The 15985-nt window shown below is 42.9% G+C and overlaps 2 protein-coding genes across 2 annotated transcripts in view; both read left to right on the forward strand.

Moving 5' to 3' along the window:
- The window catches only part of LOC146989216 (uncharacterized), an 18083-nt gene extending 10048 nt beyond the window's left edge, over positions 1-8035 (forward strand). The window contains exons 3-5 of the mRNA XM_085775181.1: positions 5310-5463; positions 6444-6601; positions 7718-8035. Of these exons, the coding sequence (XP_085631307.1) occupies positions 5310-5463; positions 6444-6601; positions 7718-7719 (314 nt within the window). The 3' untranslated portion in view covers positions 7720-8035. The remainder of the gene's footprint in view (positions 1-5309; positions 5464-6443; positions 6602-7717) is intronic.
- A 2284-nt stretch (positions 8036-10319) lies between these two features.
- fam174c (family with sequence similarity 174 member C) lies at positions 10320-15517 on the forward strand. The gene is made up of 3 exons (XM_085775467.1): positions 10320-10795; positions 12320-12442; positions 14417-15517. The coding sequence occupies exons 1-3, from the start codon at positions 10500-10502 to the stop codon at positions 14418-14420; spliced, it is 423 nt and encodes a 140-aa protein (XP_085631593.1). The 5' UTR covers positions 10320-10499; the 3' UTR covers positions 14421-15517.
- The last annotated feature ends 468 nt before the right edge of the window (positions 15518-15985 follow it).

Below are 15985 nucleotides of genomic sequence, written 5' to 3' on the forward strand. Positions count from 1 at the left end.
TACTGCTATGACTATAGGGATTATGGCAATGGGCCAATTTGCCGAAATGTTGAACTATCCCGTCTTCCAAGTCCAAGAGGATGGAGGTCGTAGGCAGTGGCGTGCACAGACTTTTTGAAGGGCAGGGGCGAAAAGGAAAAAAAAGGGCACATATAGCGCATTCTCACCACTGAAGAGGGCACTTAAGCACAGGTTTTGGCTCCTAGAGGGCACTTTCAGGGCTGCCAAGTTTCAGAAAATGACAAGAGTGAGACTGTAGCGACATGGTGCGTCGAAAAAAATTTGGCCTTTTTTAACCTTAAGGCTAAAAAAACGTCGATTTGGCCTGTTTTAACACGTGTTTTGGCCCCCAAGAGGGCACTTTAGCACACGTTTTGGCTTCTAAGGGGGCACTTTAACACGTGTTTTGGCTCCCAAGAGGGCACTTTAGCACGTGTTTTGGCTTCCAAGAGGGCACTTTAGCACGTGTTTTGGCTTCCAAGAGGGCACTATAACACGTGTTTTGGCTCCCAAGAGGGCACTTTAGCACACGTTTTGGCTCCTAGAGAGCACTTTAGCACGCGTTTTGGCTTCTAAGGGGGCACTTTAACACGTGTTTCGGCTCCCAAGAGGGCACTATAACACGTGTTTTGGCTCCCAAGAGGGCACTTTAGCACACGTTTTGGCTCCTAGAGAGCACTTTAGCACGCGTTTTGGCTTCTAAGGGGGCACTTTAGCACGTGTTTTGGCTCCCAAGAGGGCACTGTAGCACACGTTTTGGCTCCTAGAGGGCACTTTAGCACGCGTTTTGGCTTCTAAGGGGGCACTTTAACACGTGTTTTGGCTCCCAAGAGGGTACTTTAGCACACGTTTTGGCTCCTAGAGGGCACTTTAGCACACGTTTTGGCTCCTAGAGAGCACTTTAGCATGTGTTTTGGCTCCCAAGAGGGCACTTTAGCACGTGTTTTGGCTTCCAAGAGGGCACTTTAGCACGTGTTTTGGCTTCCAAGAGGGCACTTTAGCACACGTTTTGGCTCCTAGAGAGCACTTTAGCACGCGTTTTGGCTTCTAAGGGGGCACTTTAACACGTGTTTTGGCTCCCAAGAGGGCACTGTAGCACACGTTTTGGCTCCTAGAGGGCACTTTAGCACGCGTTTTGGCTTCTAAGGGGGCACTTTAACACGTGTTTTGGCTCCCAAGAGGGTACTTTAGCACACGTTTTGGCTCCTAGAGAGCACTTTAGCACGTGTTTTGGCTCCCAAGAGGGCACTTTAGCACACGTTTTGGCTCCTAGAGGGCACTTTAGCACGTGTTTTGGCTCCCAAGAGGGCACTTTAGCACGTGTTTTGGCTCCCAAGAGGGCACTTTAGCACACGTTTTGGCTCCTAGAGAGCACTTTAGCACACGTTTTGGCTCCTAGAGAGCACTTTAGCACACGTTTTGGCTTCTAAGAGGGCACTTTAACGCGCGTTTTGGCTCCCAGGGGGCACTTTAGCACGCGTTTTTCAACAATTGGGCAACGAGGGGGGGTGACCGCCCCCTCTGAGCCCCCCCCCCCGTGCACGCCACTGGTCGTAGGTCATCGTACCCTCTCCGCAGCCTGTTCCCAGGACTCTACACATAGTTGTATTCCCAGTCCACTGTTAAGTTTAAGGCATTTGACTGATTGATAAAAGCCCAAATTAAATCATATAAACTTTGAAATGTTTCTTCTGTGATGAGGGATACGTGAAAACTTTCTATTTCAATACTGTATTGATATTGATTGAAAGTGTAAAACAAATTGCCTGTGACTGATGATGATTGATGATGATCGATGATGATGATGGTGATGGAGGAGGAGGAAAAGGTGTTTCCCCCCCAGAAGCAGCTGCAGCTCACACAGTGGCCTGATGGGAAGTGGAGTTATTGAGGTGGACTTCCTGTTGTGAGCAGCGGGAAACAACCACTTCCTGTCTGAGCATTGTGAGCAAGAGAGAGACAGAGAGAGCAGCCGATAAACATCACTCACTGTTTAATGTAGACACACACACACACACACACACATGCTATAAATTCTTACAGTCTGAGTTCACTAAAAAGGAAACATCTCTGGTCATGTGATGTGATCCTGTAACCATGGAGACGAATCTGATGTCGCCAGGTCGTGACTCACAGAAAACGATCAGATCGGTTAAAGATAAAAAAGATAAAAATAAAAGAGTTGCATACCGACGACGTGACTCTTCTGATTGGCTCTCTCCGGTCCGGTGCCAGTCTGCTGCTCGACCGGTCAGTCACATGTGAAATATTGCAAATATGTTGAGATGATGAAAGATGTTCAGCTTTTTCTCACTGGAAAAAAAGGAACTGAAATTAAATCTTGTGGCTTTTATTACGTGGTCTTAATGTTGTCTTAAGTTAGAGCTGAAAGGTTAACACACTATCAGCTCTTAAAATGTGAAACTGTTGCAGAGTATTCATTCAAAATTAAGACAAGTAATCAAAATGTAATCAAATGCAACTTGTTACATTCAGTGGTCGGTTACATACTACAACAAAACCATCTAATAGTCGAAGTGAGGGGGGTGAAGGTTGCATAGAAGACAGGAGAGGCATAATGTTGATATACAGTTAGTGCTTATCAATAATGAGTATAAACTACAAACTAATGAGTATTCATGTGTTATAAATGAAGAATTCAGTATTTATTAATGCTTAACTAATGCTTAATAGTGTGTACTTAAAGGGATAGTTCACCCTAGAATGATATTTCGCTCATTATCTACTCACCCTCATGTTGACTAAGGGCTGGAAGAATTTTCAGAGTCCACCGTCCCTTCTCTGAGTTACAGGGGGTCTTGGCGTAGCAGTGCATTTCAATGCAACGGTTGCAAAGGGACACCAGAGCTCTTCGTAAAAAAACACACACAAAAAAACATCCAAATACCTCCATGATGCTCGTATGTAATGTCCGTCTTGTGCTGAAGCCCCAAATTGCGTAATTGTCCCGAAAAAAATTAAATAAGTCTATATTTTAAGCTTGTTTGTAGCGGAAGCTTCTCGAAGCTCCTCTTCCTGGTCCGTCCAAATCTCGCGTGATTTGCGCCGGCGTCAGTGCGGTTACTGCGTTGTAGTGGGTTCAATGTTCATACCTCTATCACATAGACCAGGGATGTCACATACAGGACAGTGCAATTTGATTGACCAGTAAAATAACAACACAATAACCTATAAATAATGAGGATTATAAACATTTCTCTTTGTTTTAGTGCAAAGAAGTACATTATTAAGATGTTTTACATTAAATAAACTGTCCTTTTACAACATATATTATGAACAACTTGAAATTTCTTTAGAAAAATATGTGCAATTTCAACAACATTACGCCTCTTATGTAACTTTCACACCTTCTGACTTCGACTATAGTTAGATGGTTTTGTTGTAGTATACGTATATTGAAATATTAATGCATTTCAAGTTGTCTGCATATCACATATTATACAGTATATATTATAAAGTGTTACCAGGTAACTTGTAATTGTAACCAACTACATTTGCAAAGGAATCTTCCCAACGCTGCAGCTCAGACACACATTGATTATTGATTGTCCCCCCAATCAATAATCAATAATCAATAATCAATCATCTCTAATCCAAATCTCAGTAGCCATGTTTCTACTCTGGTCTGGACTTTGTGACATCACAGGTTGTGGACCAGGTCCAGATCAGACTGGACGTTACCTTATAAGTTCATGTGGACCTGAACCAGGGAGACTCTAGAGGACTCGCTCAACACACCTCCCTCCTCCCCGACTCCTCCTCCTCCTTCTCCTCCTTTTCCCTCCTCTTCCCTCCTCCTTCTTCTCCCTTCTCTTCCTCCTCCTCCTTTTCCCTCCTCCTTCTTCTCCCTTCCCTTCCTCCTCCTCCTTTTCCCTCCTCTTCCCTCCTCCTCCCTCCTCCTCCTCTTCCCTCCTCCTCCTCTTCCTCCCCCTCCTCCTCCTCCTTCTCCTCTTCCCTCCTCCTCTCTCCCTCCCTCCCTCCTTCTCCCTTTTCCTCCCCCTCCCTCCTCCTCCTCCTCTTCCTCCTCCCCCTCCTCCTTCTAGCTTTCCCTCTCCCTCCTCTTCCCTCCTCTCTCCTCTCCCTCCTCCTCCGTCTTCTCCTCTTCCCTCCCTCCTCCTCCTCTTCCTCCTCCTCCTTTTCCCTCCTCTTCCCTCCTCCTCCTCCCTCCTCCTCCTCTTCCCTCCTCCTCTCTCCTCCTCCTCCTCCTCCCTCCTCCCTTTCCCTCCCTCCCCCCCTTCTCTCCTCCTCCTCCTCATTCCCCTTTCCCTCCCTCCTTCTCCCTTTCCCTTCCCCTTCCTCCTCCTCCCTCTTCCCTCCTCCTCCTCTTCCTCCCCCTCCTCCTCCTCCTTCTCCTTCTCCCTTTTCCTTTCCCTCCCTCCTCCTCCTCCTCCCCTCCTCTTCCCTCTCTCCTTCTCCCTTTCCCTCCCTCCTCCTCTCTCCTCCTCCTCCTTTTCCCTTTTCCTTTCCCTCCTCCTCCTCCTTCTCCCTTTCTTTCCCTCCTTCCTCCTCCTCCTTCTCCCTCTCCCTCCCTTTCCCTTTCCCTTCCTCTTCCCTCCCTCCTCCCTCCTCCTCCTCCTCATCTTCCCTCCTTCTCCCTCCTTCTCCCTTTCTCTCCCTCTTCCCTCCTCCTCTCTCCTCCTCCTTCTCCCTTTCCCTCCCTCCTCCTCCCTCCTTCTCCTCCTCCTTCTAGCTTTCCCTCTCCCTCTCTCCTCCCCCTCCCTTTCCCTTCCTCCTCCCCCTCCTCCTCCTCTTCCCTCCTCCTTCTTCTCCCTTTCCCTTTCCCTCCCTGCTCGACCGCTCTCCTCCTCCTTCTCCCTTTCCCTCCTCCTCCTTCTTTTCCCTCCCTCCTCCTCTTCCCTCCTCTTTCCTCCTCCTCTTCCCTCCCCTAGCAACTGTTACTATGTTGGACAACTTTCCGTCCACAGTCTCAGACGTAAACAGCAGAAACTCGTCGACAGTTTGTGACAAAAAGATCTGACTCAAGGGTCACTTCACCCCACGCTCTTCATCATCATCATCATCATCATCATCATCATCATCATCATCATCTTCATCATCAGTCAGCATGAGGCGTTCACTGACTGTAGGAAAAAATCAATCAGTAAAAAAAAGCAGACAGAACATGACGCCTCACTCTGCTATCTGTGTGTGTGTGTGTGTGTGTGTGTGTGTGTGTGTGTGTGTGTGTGTGTGTGTGTGTGTGTGTGTGTGTGTGTGTGTGTGTGTGTGTGTGTCTGTGTGTGTGTGTGTGTGTGTGTGTCTGTGTGTATGTGTGTGTGTGTGCGCAGACCACATCGCGGCGCTGCAGAACAACCTGACCCAGGCCGTCCACCAGACCGACGCCTGCGAGAAGCTGCGCGAAGCCGCCGACAGTCAGATGATGGCGGCGCAGAGTCAGACCAAAGCCTGCGAGTCTCAGGAGCAGTACGTCCAGAAACAGCTGTAAGTGAACACACCGCACACACACACTCACACACACACACACGCAGACACACACACACACACACACAGGAGGAGGACACGCCCCCATAACGGTGTCAGGTTTAATAACAGTAGACATGACTTTCTGAGCTCCATCCACGTTGCGATGGAGATGAGAAACTTTACTTTTTTGTTTATTTTATTTTATTTTATTTTACTAGAAATAGAGAAACCTGTAAACAATTCAAAAGCTAATATATAAATATTATATATGTCTTTAATTCAGTCTAAAGGTATAGGCAAGACGAACACAACAACAGACACACAACACATAGCCTACAAATTAGTTTTTTCATGCTTTCTTTCTTATAGTTAACACACAGGTATGAGGTGTACAGAGGTGAAAATACAATAAATAAATAGCTATTTAAAAAAAAAACTAAAATAAATAGATGAATAATTACATAAATGAAAAAGAATAAAGCAAAAATAAATAAAAAGGGTTAGGGTTATACAATAAAAATATGCAAAATGACATATCAATTAAATACATTAAACGCAGTACATGTGTTTGTAGTTTTAACAGCTTTTTTGTATAATAATACACATACAATAATAATACATTTTATTTGTTGGCGCCTTTCAAGGCACTCAAGGTCGCCTTACAAATAGAGAACAGAAAACAGAACAGTACAGTAGCAAAATATACAAATTATACAAATAGCAAAATAAATGTACAAGTAATAAACATACAGAACATACAAATTTACTGTTGAAACTCTGACTTTGGTTTTTTTACTTGAAAATGTATATTTGTGTGGGATGACGTAAAAAACAGCCTCTCTGTAGCCCCGCCTCCTCTCAGTCTGAGCCACACGGACATGTTGCATTCAAGTGCTGGAGGAAAACTGACACCTGACTGGTGATTGGTTCATCTAAGTGTGTGTTTGTGTGTGTGTGTGTGTGTGTGTGTGTGTGTGTGTGTGTGTGTGTGTTTACAGTCAGAAGTGCAAAGCTGAGTCCCGCTCGGCTCAGACTCCTCCACCGTCGACGTCACAGCACAAAACTCCCGCCCCGGCCAAAACGAACGGCGCCCCGCCCCTGGCCGGACTTCCTGCTCTGCTGCTGCTCGTCAGCAGCGCCCTGCACCTGCTCACCTGTGAGTCTCACACACACACACACACACATTAAAGGGATACACCAAAAAAAATATTTTCATGTCTTGCCTCACTCCCGAGTCCATGACCAGCAGATAGACACCATCCTTTCGACTGTGCGTGCAGTAACAAGGGAGATAGAGCCGTATCGCCCGTAATTAGCTTAGCTCAAACACTGGAAGTGTATGGGTAGTGTTAGCCTGCCTCCACCTAAAGTCGCTAATTAGCTTAGCTCAAACGCTGGAAGTGTATGGGTAGTGTTAGGCTGCCTCTTACCCGAGCTGAAATCAGCAGTCAGAAGATGATTTCATTTTAGCTCTAAACTCTGTAAATATATCACTTTATCGACATTTCAAACATTTTTAGGCGGGAAAGTAGCCGTTTAGATCAGCAGTGTGTCGTTAATTTGTCTAAATACCAGCTGTTTATGGTTTTGTTCGGACGGATTCGGCGCTGCTCAAGCTAGCTGTTGTGATCAACGCACTTCCGGTTACTTTCACAAAATAAAACACCCGTTGCCCTTTACATACAGAAAACCATGACGATAGAATTACTTTGAAACAGGAAGCTAACCTACCCTCGATGTAGCTAGCTTGAACCAAAATAAAGCGTCTTTGCTTGAACCCTCTGTTTTGACCAATCTCGTCCCGTTAGCGGCATTTGACCGCTCAAGATGTCTTACCGGAGAGTTTTGTCAGCTCTGAGACGAAGGTCGGCCCGCCGGTTTCCGTTTAGAGTTGCTGAAGAGTTTCTCTGATGACTTTAGGTGGAGGCAGGCTAACACTACCTATACACTTCCAGCATTTGAGCTAAGCTAATTAGCGACTTTAGGTGGAGGCAGGCTAACACTACCTATACACTTCCATCGTTTGAGCTAAGCTAATTAGCGACTTTAGGTGGAGGCAGGCTAACACTACCTATACACTTCCATCGTTTGAGCTAAGCTAATTAGCGTAGCGATACGGCTCTATCTCCCTTGTTACTGCACGCACAGTCGAAAGGATGGTGTCTATCTGCTGGTCATGGACTCGGGAGTGACGCAAGACACCTTTAATGAAAAGGACAACAGTGTGTGTGTGTGTGTTGTTGTGTTAATGTGTGCGTTGTGTTTTTTTCAGGAGCGCAGCGTGGTGATTGGCCGTTTCAGCGGCGAGCACTGTAGTCCAGGACGGGGAGGAGGATGTGGGCGGAGCCTGGACAGACAAAAAAAAATGACTGACTGCTGTACAAACTTCCTGTCTGCGCAACAAGTAAACATGTCGCCATGGAGACGCTGACACCACGCTGCCGTATGATTGGACACAAACTTTTTTTTGCTTTAAGTTGAACAGCTGAGACGTTCACTGACCGTCAGAGACTCTGCCGCCACGGAAACCACTGTGTCCACATCCTGATCTGGTTCCTACTTCCTGTTTAGTTTTTTTGTTTTTTTAATTTCAACTTTTTTTTGTTTCTACTTACTGATTTGGTCTCTACTTCCTGTTTTTTTTATTTCTACTATTCTTTTTGATTCTACTTACTGTTTTTTTATTTCTAGTATTTTTTTGTTTCTACTTACTGTTTTGGTTTTTACGTCCTGTTTTTTATTTCTACAAAAAAATGTGTTTCTACTTCCTGTTTTTTTTTTTTATTTCTACTGAAAACAAATGTTGGTTTCTACTTCCTGTTTTGCTTTTTACTAACCCTTTTGGTTCCTACTACTGTTTTTTTTATTTCCACCCATTTTTTTTGGTTTCTACGTCCTGTTTTGGTTTCTACTTCCTGTGTTGGTTTCTCGTGGTTGAGTCCGTTCAGTCTTCAGACACTGTCGATCACTGTCACTCTGCGTCCTTGTACCTGATTATTATTGATGAGTTGATTTAAATAAATATGAGCTGTGGCCCCGCCCCCTTTAGACACTCACACACCTCGTCACGGATTCTGACACCTGACAGGTGTTTTATTTCTTTTAATAATAATTGACCAATCAGACTCAAATGTTTCTGTTGTGTGACTTCCTTATATTTCTTCGTTTGATGTTTTCACATTTTCTCAGGTGAGTTTCCTGTTTGACCTGAGCAGGTAAAACAGTGAAGAGTCTGAACTCTGACAGTCGCACCTGTTCACACACCTGAGCCTGACAGACAGATGATTGACAGCTGCGAGGATCAATACTGACGGAGAGAGGAAGTGATCGGGTCAGGAGCGGTCAGGTGTCAATAGAGTGTGTGAGTGTGTGTGTGTGTGTGTGTGTGAGTGTGTATATGTGTGTGTGTGTGTGTGCGTGAAGCTTCGTCACTGCAGCTGAACGAGCGACGACTTTTAGAAGCTTTTTTTATCTGATGCTGGTTTGGGATGGGGGAGGGGGGAGGGGCTGGGGCTGGGGGCGGTGCTATGTTAATGAGATAATTAATAAACATGAGGAGTTTGTAAAACCAACGTGTTTCTTTGTTCCTGTTTACAACTTATTTATTAACCACTACACACAACACACACACACACACACACACACACACACACACACTGCAGTAGATTAGGATCAAGAGGGTCAGTGTGTTTCACAGCGCCCCCCGGGGGGCAACTGGAGTCAGCACAGGAGATGTGCATGTGCAGGTAAAACAGCTGTCAAAAAAACAAAAACAAAAACATCAGGAGGACACAGACAAGAGATTTTCTTCTCAAAAAAATCTAAAATGTGATAAAACGGAGATGAGATGGCGAGACGCTTCTGTCACTGTGATGTCACAGCACAAACTGACCTTTGACCTTTAGAGGAAAAACATTAAATTGCCCAACTTGTTATGCAAACAAAAACACAAGAATTAAATAAGAAATAAAGTGGAACAAACTGTTTATTTCCCACTGATACACTGTATAATACAGTACATATATACTTATTATACTGTATACTATAAGTATATTGTATAGTAGTACTGTATACAGTACTTATTATACTGTGTATATATATACATGTGTGTGTGTGTGTGTATACACTACTATACACATACTTATACTGTATATACAGTATAAGTATAAATATGCAATATAATAAGTACTTATACTATATATATACACTATAATAAGTATATATTGTATAGTAGTATACAGTAGCCTACTTGTTATATTGTGTGTATATATGTGTGTACACCTCTATACACTGTACAGTACAATAAGTATAATAATAGTGTACAGTATAATATGTATATACTTATATCCGTGTGTGTGTACACCTCTATACACTGTATACAGCATTAGTATAAATATACAGTGCAATACTTATTATTACAGTGTACCGTATAATAAGTATACTTATAAGTACTTATTATACTGTAATAAGTATATATATATTAGATTATACTTTATTTCATCCCCGAGGGGAAATTCGTTTTTTTTTTGTTTTTTTTGACATTATATGCTTATTATACTGTACAGTAAAATAAGTATATAGTATATTTATATATGTATAGTAGTGTACACCATAGACATATATAAATATACTATATGTACACACTACACACCATAGATACACACGCAGTGTACTTTCCCCAGAGCAGCGGTTGATATAACGTGTTATATCAATCTGGGTTTCCCCCTCCGTGTTGCCTGGCAGGCCCTCGTGGCTGTGTGCGCTGTGATTGGTCGGCCGGTGCCTGTGAGTCAACCTGAGGGCGGAAGTGCCTCACCAACTCCCCCTGTGACGTCAGCAGTAGGAGAACTTCCTAGTTGAAACTTCGTGTAAATAAAACCGGAGATCGACAACGCGGCGGAAAAAACAACCAACAACCAACAACCAACTCTCCTCCGGTCGGCGGCGGTTAGTCAGTTAGGTAGTTAGTTAGGTAGTTAGTTAGTCAGTAGTAGTTGTTGTTTATTTCCGGTTCTCTCCGTCTCTCCGGTTCTGGTACCGACCCAGACCCAGACATGATGAGGGTCCGGTCTCTTCTCTCCGTGGTCCTGGTCCAGACCTGTTGGCTGCTCGTGACCGCGGCGGAGGAGGAGCCCCACGCGACCACCGGAGCGCCTCGAGCCGTCACCAACTCCTCCGGTACCGGCACCGGGACCGGCAGCGGGACCAGCACCGGGACCAACGGGACCCGGCACCACGGGGCCCCGGGCAGCGCCTTCTCCGTGGACAGCTCCATGATCCAGAGGGCCCTGTACGTCCTGGTGGGGATCACCATGATAGGAGTCCTCTACTTCCTGATCCGCGCCGTGCGGTGAGACACACACACACTATACACTATACACACTATACACACACTATGTACACTATACACACACACACACACACACACACAAAAATTACATCCGTAGTCCCCAAAACAATACAACAATTAACATAAAAAGTCCATAAAGATGGAGGACCAGTAGGTAACAGAAACTTACATAGTTACAGGATTGGGCATGATTCTTTAAATTGTAAAAAAAAAAAAAAATATATATATATATATATATATAATCTATATAGCTGCGATTAAAGCAGAAGTAAGCGGAATGGTTGTGTTAATATAAGTCTTAAATAGTTGTATCTTCCGACAGCAATCACTTACATAGAGTGTTTGGTCTGAAACACGGGTCTGTCAGTCACTCTGCTCTGCTCTGAGCCCAGGAGAAAACTTTCCTTGTATCCTACAACCTTTATCCAATGAGGAGAGAGAACGGCATAAAGGGGCAGTCCTCTCTGTGTGTGCAGCCAAGGGATGCGCCTGAATGTGGTGACGTAGGGACAAAACCACCGGATCGCTTACTTCTGCTTTAAGTAAAAGTAAGAGTAAGAATAGATTAGAAAATAATAGAATAAACTTTATTGTCCCACAGGGGGACATTTGTTGTGGACTCTAATGCATGGTTAAGGCCATAGACAATAAATATCCCTAAAATACACAGTTTGAGATGTACCTCCATGTACACACACACTCATGGCACACCCAGTAAGAGTACATTTCTTATTTATATTTATTTATATCAATGTATTATATACAAATATCAATGAATTACTATAATTGTTTCTAAATGAATTTAAGGAGCTTTTAACTCTTGTTAGTGAGAATGAACTCTTTGAAAGCAGCTGCACTGATGTGCTGCTTTTAGGGGTTAGGGTTTCCTTCTTTCACAAACACAGCTTGTGTCCAATAGGATTTTAGAAAGAAAAAAGAGCAGACCTGAAAGTAACCAGTACTTTTCATCCTTACTAGAAATTAACTTGAGTAAAAGTAAAAATATTTGTCTTGGAAATGTATTCAAGTAAGAGTAATAAGTACCAAAGAAATCTAATACTCAAGTAAAGTACAAATCCTCTGGATATGTACTTAAGTACAGTACTCAAGTAAATTTACTCATAACAATACACAATACAATACAGCTCGTGAAAAAATGAAGAGACCACTTTAAAATGATCAGTTTCTCTGGTTTTACTATTTATAGGAACGAGTTTGAGTGAAAGGAGCACTAATGTTTTATTCTGTAAACTACTGACAACATTTCTGCCAATTTTGAAATAAAAATATTGTCATTGAGGTCATTTATACCTAGATAAAGACAACTAGTCAAAATAATAAAAATAAAAAAAGTTCCAGTGTTTTAATTTAGACCTTGAATAATGCAAAGAAAACAAGTTCATAGACATTTAAAAAAAACAACACTAATATGAACTTGGTCGTGCTGCATTCAGGGTCATGTAGGAAATCTAATGTGTGTGTGTGTGTGTGTGTGTGTGTGTGTGTGTGTGTGTTGTTGCTCAGGCTGAAGAAACCGGCGCAGAAGAAGAAGTACGGCCTCCTGTCCGACTACGACGACTCGGTGGAGATGGACGCCGTCGACAGCGACGAGGACGACACGCTGTACGAGGCCCGCAGCCTGCGCAGGTCAGAGGTCAACACACACACACACACACACACACACACACGCAAACACACACACACACAACAACAACAAAGAGAGAGAGGCTGAAGCTGCTGTGTTGTCACGGCGACATCAGTAGAGACACGTCACAGTAAAAACACTTTCACTTTTTCGACACAGTTTCCTGTCAGTCTTTAAAGGGATAGTTCAACATTTTGGCAAATTGGCCCATTGCCATAATCCCTATAGTCATAGCAGTAGGTTTGTTACCTTTAATTGTCGGTGCAAGCTGTTTTTAGAACGGCGGAGCAGAGCTACGAGCTGCTCAGAGCTATGCTACGGAGGCTTATTATGGGATTTCTTTGGTTTCCCTCATCAAACTCATCAAATACACAATCCAACAACTCCACAACGCTCTGGTGGACAAGTTGTGAGCTGCACATTCACCACGCTATGAGATAATAACACAACGTTACCACACAGAGTTGTTTTAGAGGGAAATACAGAGACTGTTGCTGAAAAACTGTCCCTGAAGGCAACGTGCATCAGAGGTTTTGCATGAATTTCCCTCTAAAACAACTCTGTGTGGTAACGTTGTGTTATTATCTCATAGCGTGGTGAATGTGCAGGTCACAACTTGTCCACCAGAGCGTTGTGGAGTTGTTGGACTGTGTATTTGATGAGTTTGATGAGGGAAACCAAGAAATCCCATAATGAGCCTCCGTAGCGTAGCTCTGAGCAGCTCACGGCTCTGCTCCGCCGTTCTAAAAATAGCTTGCACCGACAATTAAAGGTAACGAACCTACTGCTATGACTGTAGGGATTATGGCAATGGGTCAATTTGCCAAAATGTTGAACTATCCCTTTAAGAAGGGGGGGCTCTTATTTTGAAGGGCCATTCGTCTGCTTTATTTTGAAGTTTTGTCAAAGTCAAATGTGAAATATTTGAAAAGATACAATTACAAACAGTTTCCCAGAATTGTGAAAGCGATTGATTCTCTTCTCAGTCATTTCCAATAACCAAACATCAGTGAGTCATCACTTGTGAAACTTCAGATGACCTCATTTTTTCATGGTGCATTCAGGGAAAACACGTGATTTAAGTGTCACAGTGTTTACAACAGCAGAAGTTTGGTTCAGATACAGAAACATACAACACATCTTCATCTTCACAACAGAATGCTGATCGTCAGGGCCGTTGCTAGGAATTCTGGGCCCCCTTAAAGAATACTAAAGTGGGCCCCTCCCCCTAACTTTTCCTTTTTTTTTCTTAGACTACGTATGTATTATCATTTTTTATTTAGCCTTCTTTGTTTTGATGCTAATGCAGCATTACACTGCAAAAACTCAAGTATCTTAGCAAGAATATTTGTCTTATTTCTAGTCAAAATGTCATTTCTAGTCAAAACAAATCTCATTCTACTTAAAATAAGACTCATCATATTAAAAGTAGCTTGTTTTTTAGACACTTTTTACTTCTTTCAAGCAGATTTTCACTTGGAATAAGTAGAAAAAATCTGATAGTGGAGCAAGTTTTTCTTCCTTATTACAAGCACAAAAAACTTACTTTCACTGGCAGATTTTTCTATTTATTGTGAATTTAAGTGAAAATTATCTAAAAAAACAAGTTAATTTTTAGGTAATGAGTCTTATTTTAAGTGGAAAGAGATTAGTTTTGACTAGAAATGAGACATTTGGACAAGAAATAAGACAAATATTCTTGGAAAGATGTTGAGTTTTTACAGTGTACTGTGAGTATTAGTCAGGGTCTTACGTAGAATAAATCAGTCATACAAAGATTAGACTACTGGGGTTTTTTATGGGCCCCACTGGGCGCTGGGCCCCTAGAATTATCATCACCTTTCTCCCCTATACAACGGCCCTGTGTCGGAGTGTCCCTGAACGCACCACGATGTCGATGTTTGATCAGTGTTGCAGTTTGAACTGTGTGTGACCGGTTGTAACTAGTGTCATTATTGATCTGTGTCTCTGTTCAGATGAGTCGAGACCGATGGGACGTTATCGATCGACCGGGACCCTGACCGGTGGTTATTGATTATGGATCGGAAGAAGAAGAAGGAGAAGAAAGGACCAAACATTATTATCATTTATCATTATTATTATTATTATTGTTAATGTCATTGTTGCTCTTGTTGCCGTTGGATGCCAAAGCTGCAGCTGCTCTGTTCCTGTGGGGCGGAGCAGGATAATCGATTTTTTTTTTTTTTTTTTAAGAAGAAGTGTTGGATGATGTCATCTTCGTGATGAAGTGATGTCGTTGCCATGGAGATGCAGGACGCTCTCTCTCTCTCTCTGACGCCAAAATTTTTTCCTCCTGTTTCTTAATCTCGTTTCTTTTTCTACGAGTTTTTTTTGTTGTTTTTTTCACGTCGTGCTTTATCTACTGTAAACTGACTCCAGATCAGCTGATCACTGATCGATCAGAGTCTGTGATTGATTGATTGATTGATTGATTGATTGATTGATCGATCGGTGGCTTTTCTCCCTCCTGACGGACCCTGACCCTCCACGGACCAGCGGCGGACTCTTCGGGCCAGCCTGCAGGAGCCTGAACGCACCACTGACCCGGACGGCGTGACCGTGGTGCGTTCACGGGTCCAAGACAAAAACAAAACAAAGAATGTCACAGTCAAACTGCCAAACCCATATCAAACGTCTGCTTTCCAGAGGGACTTGAACACATCATCATCATCTCCAGTCGTGTTGCGTTCAGGTGTTCCAGGTGTTTGTTCTTCACGGTGCCTTCAAAGTCCTCAACGTTTTAAAACACAAATGATTGAACTGATCGCTCTTTGACTGGCTGATTGATCGCTGATCGATCTGTTCGACTTGTTCCAAACTTCATCTTCTATCAGTCGTTAGGGAAATATGATGTCTCTTTCAAAATAAAAGCTGAGCGGTGTTATTTTCTCTTAAGGTGTCAACGGGGTGTTTTTCAGGCTTTTACTCTGAAGGGCTGCGATGATGTGACACTGTTTCACCAGAGGAACAGATGTAATGTCCAGATGTGACCAGCAGGTGTCACCACGTCACTGTGCAACATCAGACATAGGTGTGTGTGTGTGTGTGTGTGTGTGTGTGTGTGTGTGTGTGAAAATAAATATTTATACATTTAAAAAGAACAGACAGTTTTTAATATAAAGCTGCAATTTTTATTAAAATAAAACAAACATAAGTGACATATGATCATATAAATAAATCAATGATTTCTTCTGATCATATTTTAAAATTTTAAAAGTTTCAAAATGCAAATCTTTTCTGTCTCCATGCTCTTATTCTGAAAGTCAGAGGGGATGAAACTAGCTGCTCATCCACAGGTGTGCTTTTATTTTCTTGGGGTAATAATTTAAATGTGAACTTCACTGACTGCAGAGACACATCTTCATCATCTTCCTCCTCCTCCTGTGAATATATATGTATATGATATGAATAGCTATAATATAAAAAAGAACAAACAATTTTAAATATAAAGCGGCAAATAAAACCATCAGATTAAAATAAGACAAACATAAAAAACATAATAATATGAAGAATAAATAATTTCT

This window comes from Trachurus japonicus, chromosome 4 (genome assembly GCF_045865225.1).
Source record: "Trachurus japonicus isolate A0001 chromosome 4, Traja_1.0".
NCBI lineage: Eukaryota > Metazoa > Chordata > Actinopteri > Carangiformes > Carangidae > Trachurus > Trachurus japonicus.

Coding starts and splice junctions, on each gene's coding strand:
- fam174c (XM_085775467.1), top strand. CDS start 10,500: ATGATGAGGGTCCGGTCTCTTCTCTCCGTGGTCCTGGTCCAGACCTGT. Junction 10,796..12,319: donor TTCCTGATCCGCGCCGTGCG/GTGAGACACACA, acceptor GTTGTTGCTCAG/GCTGAAGAAACCGGCGCAGA.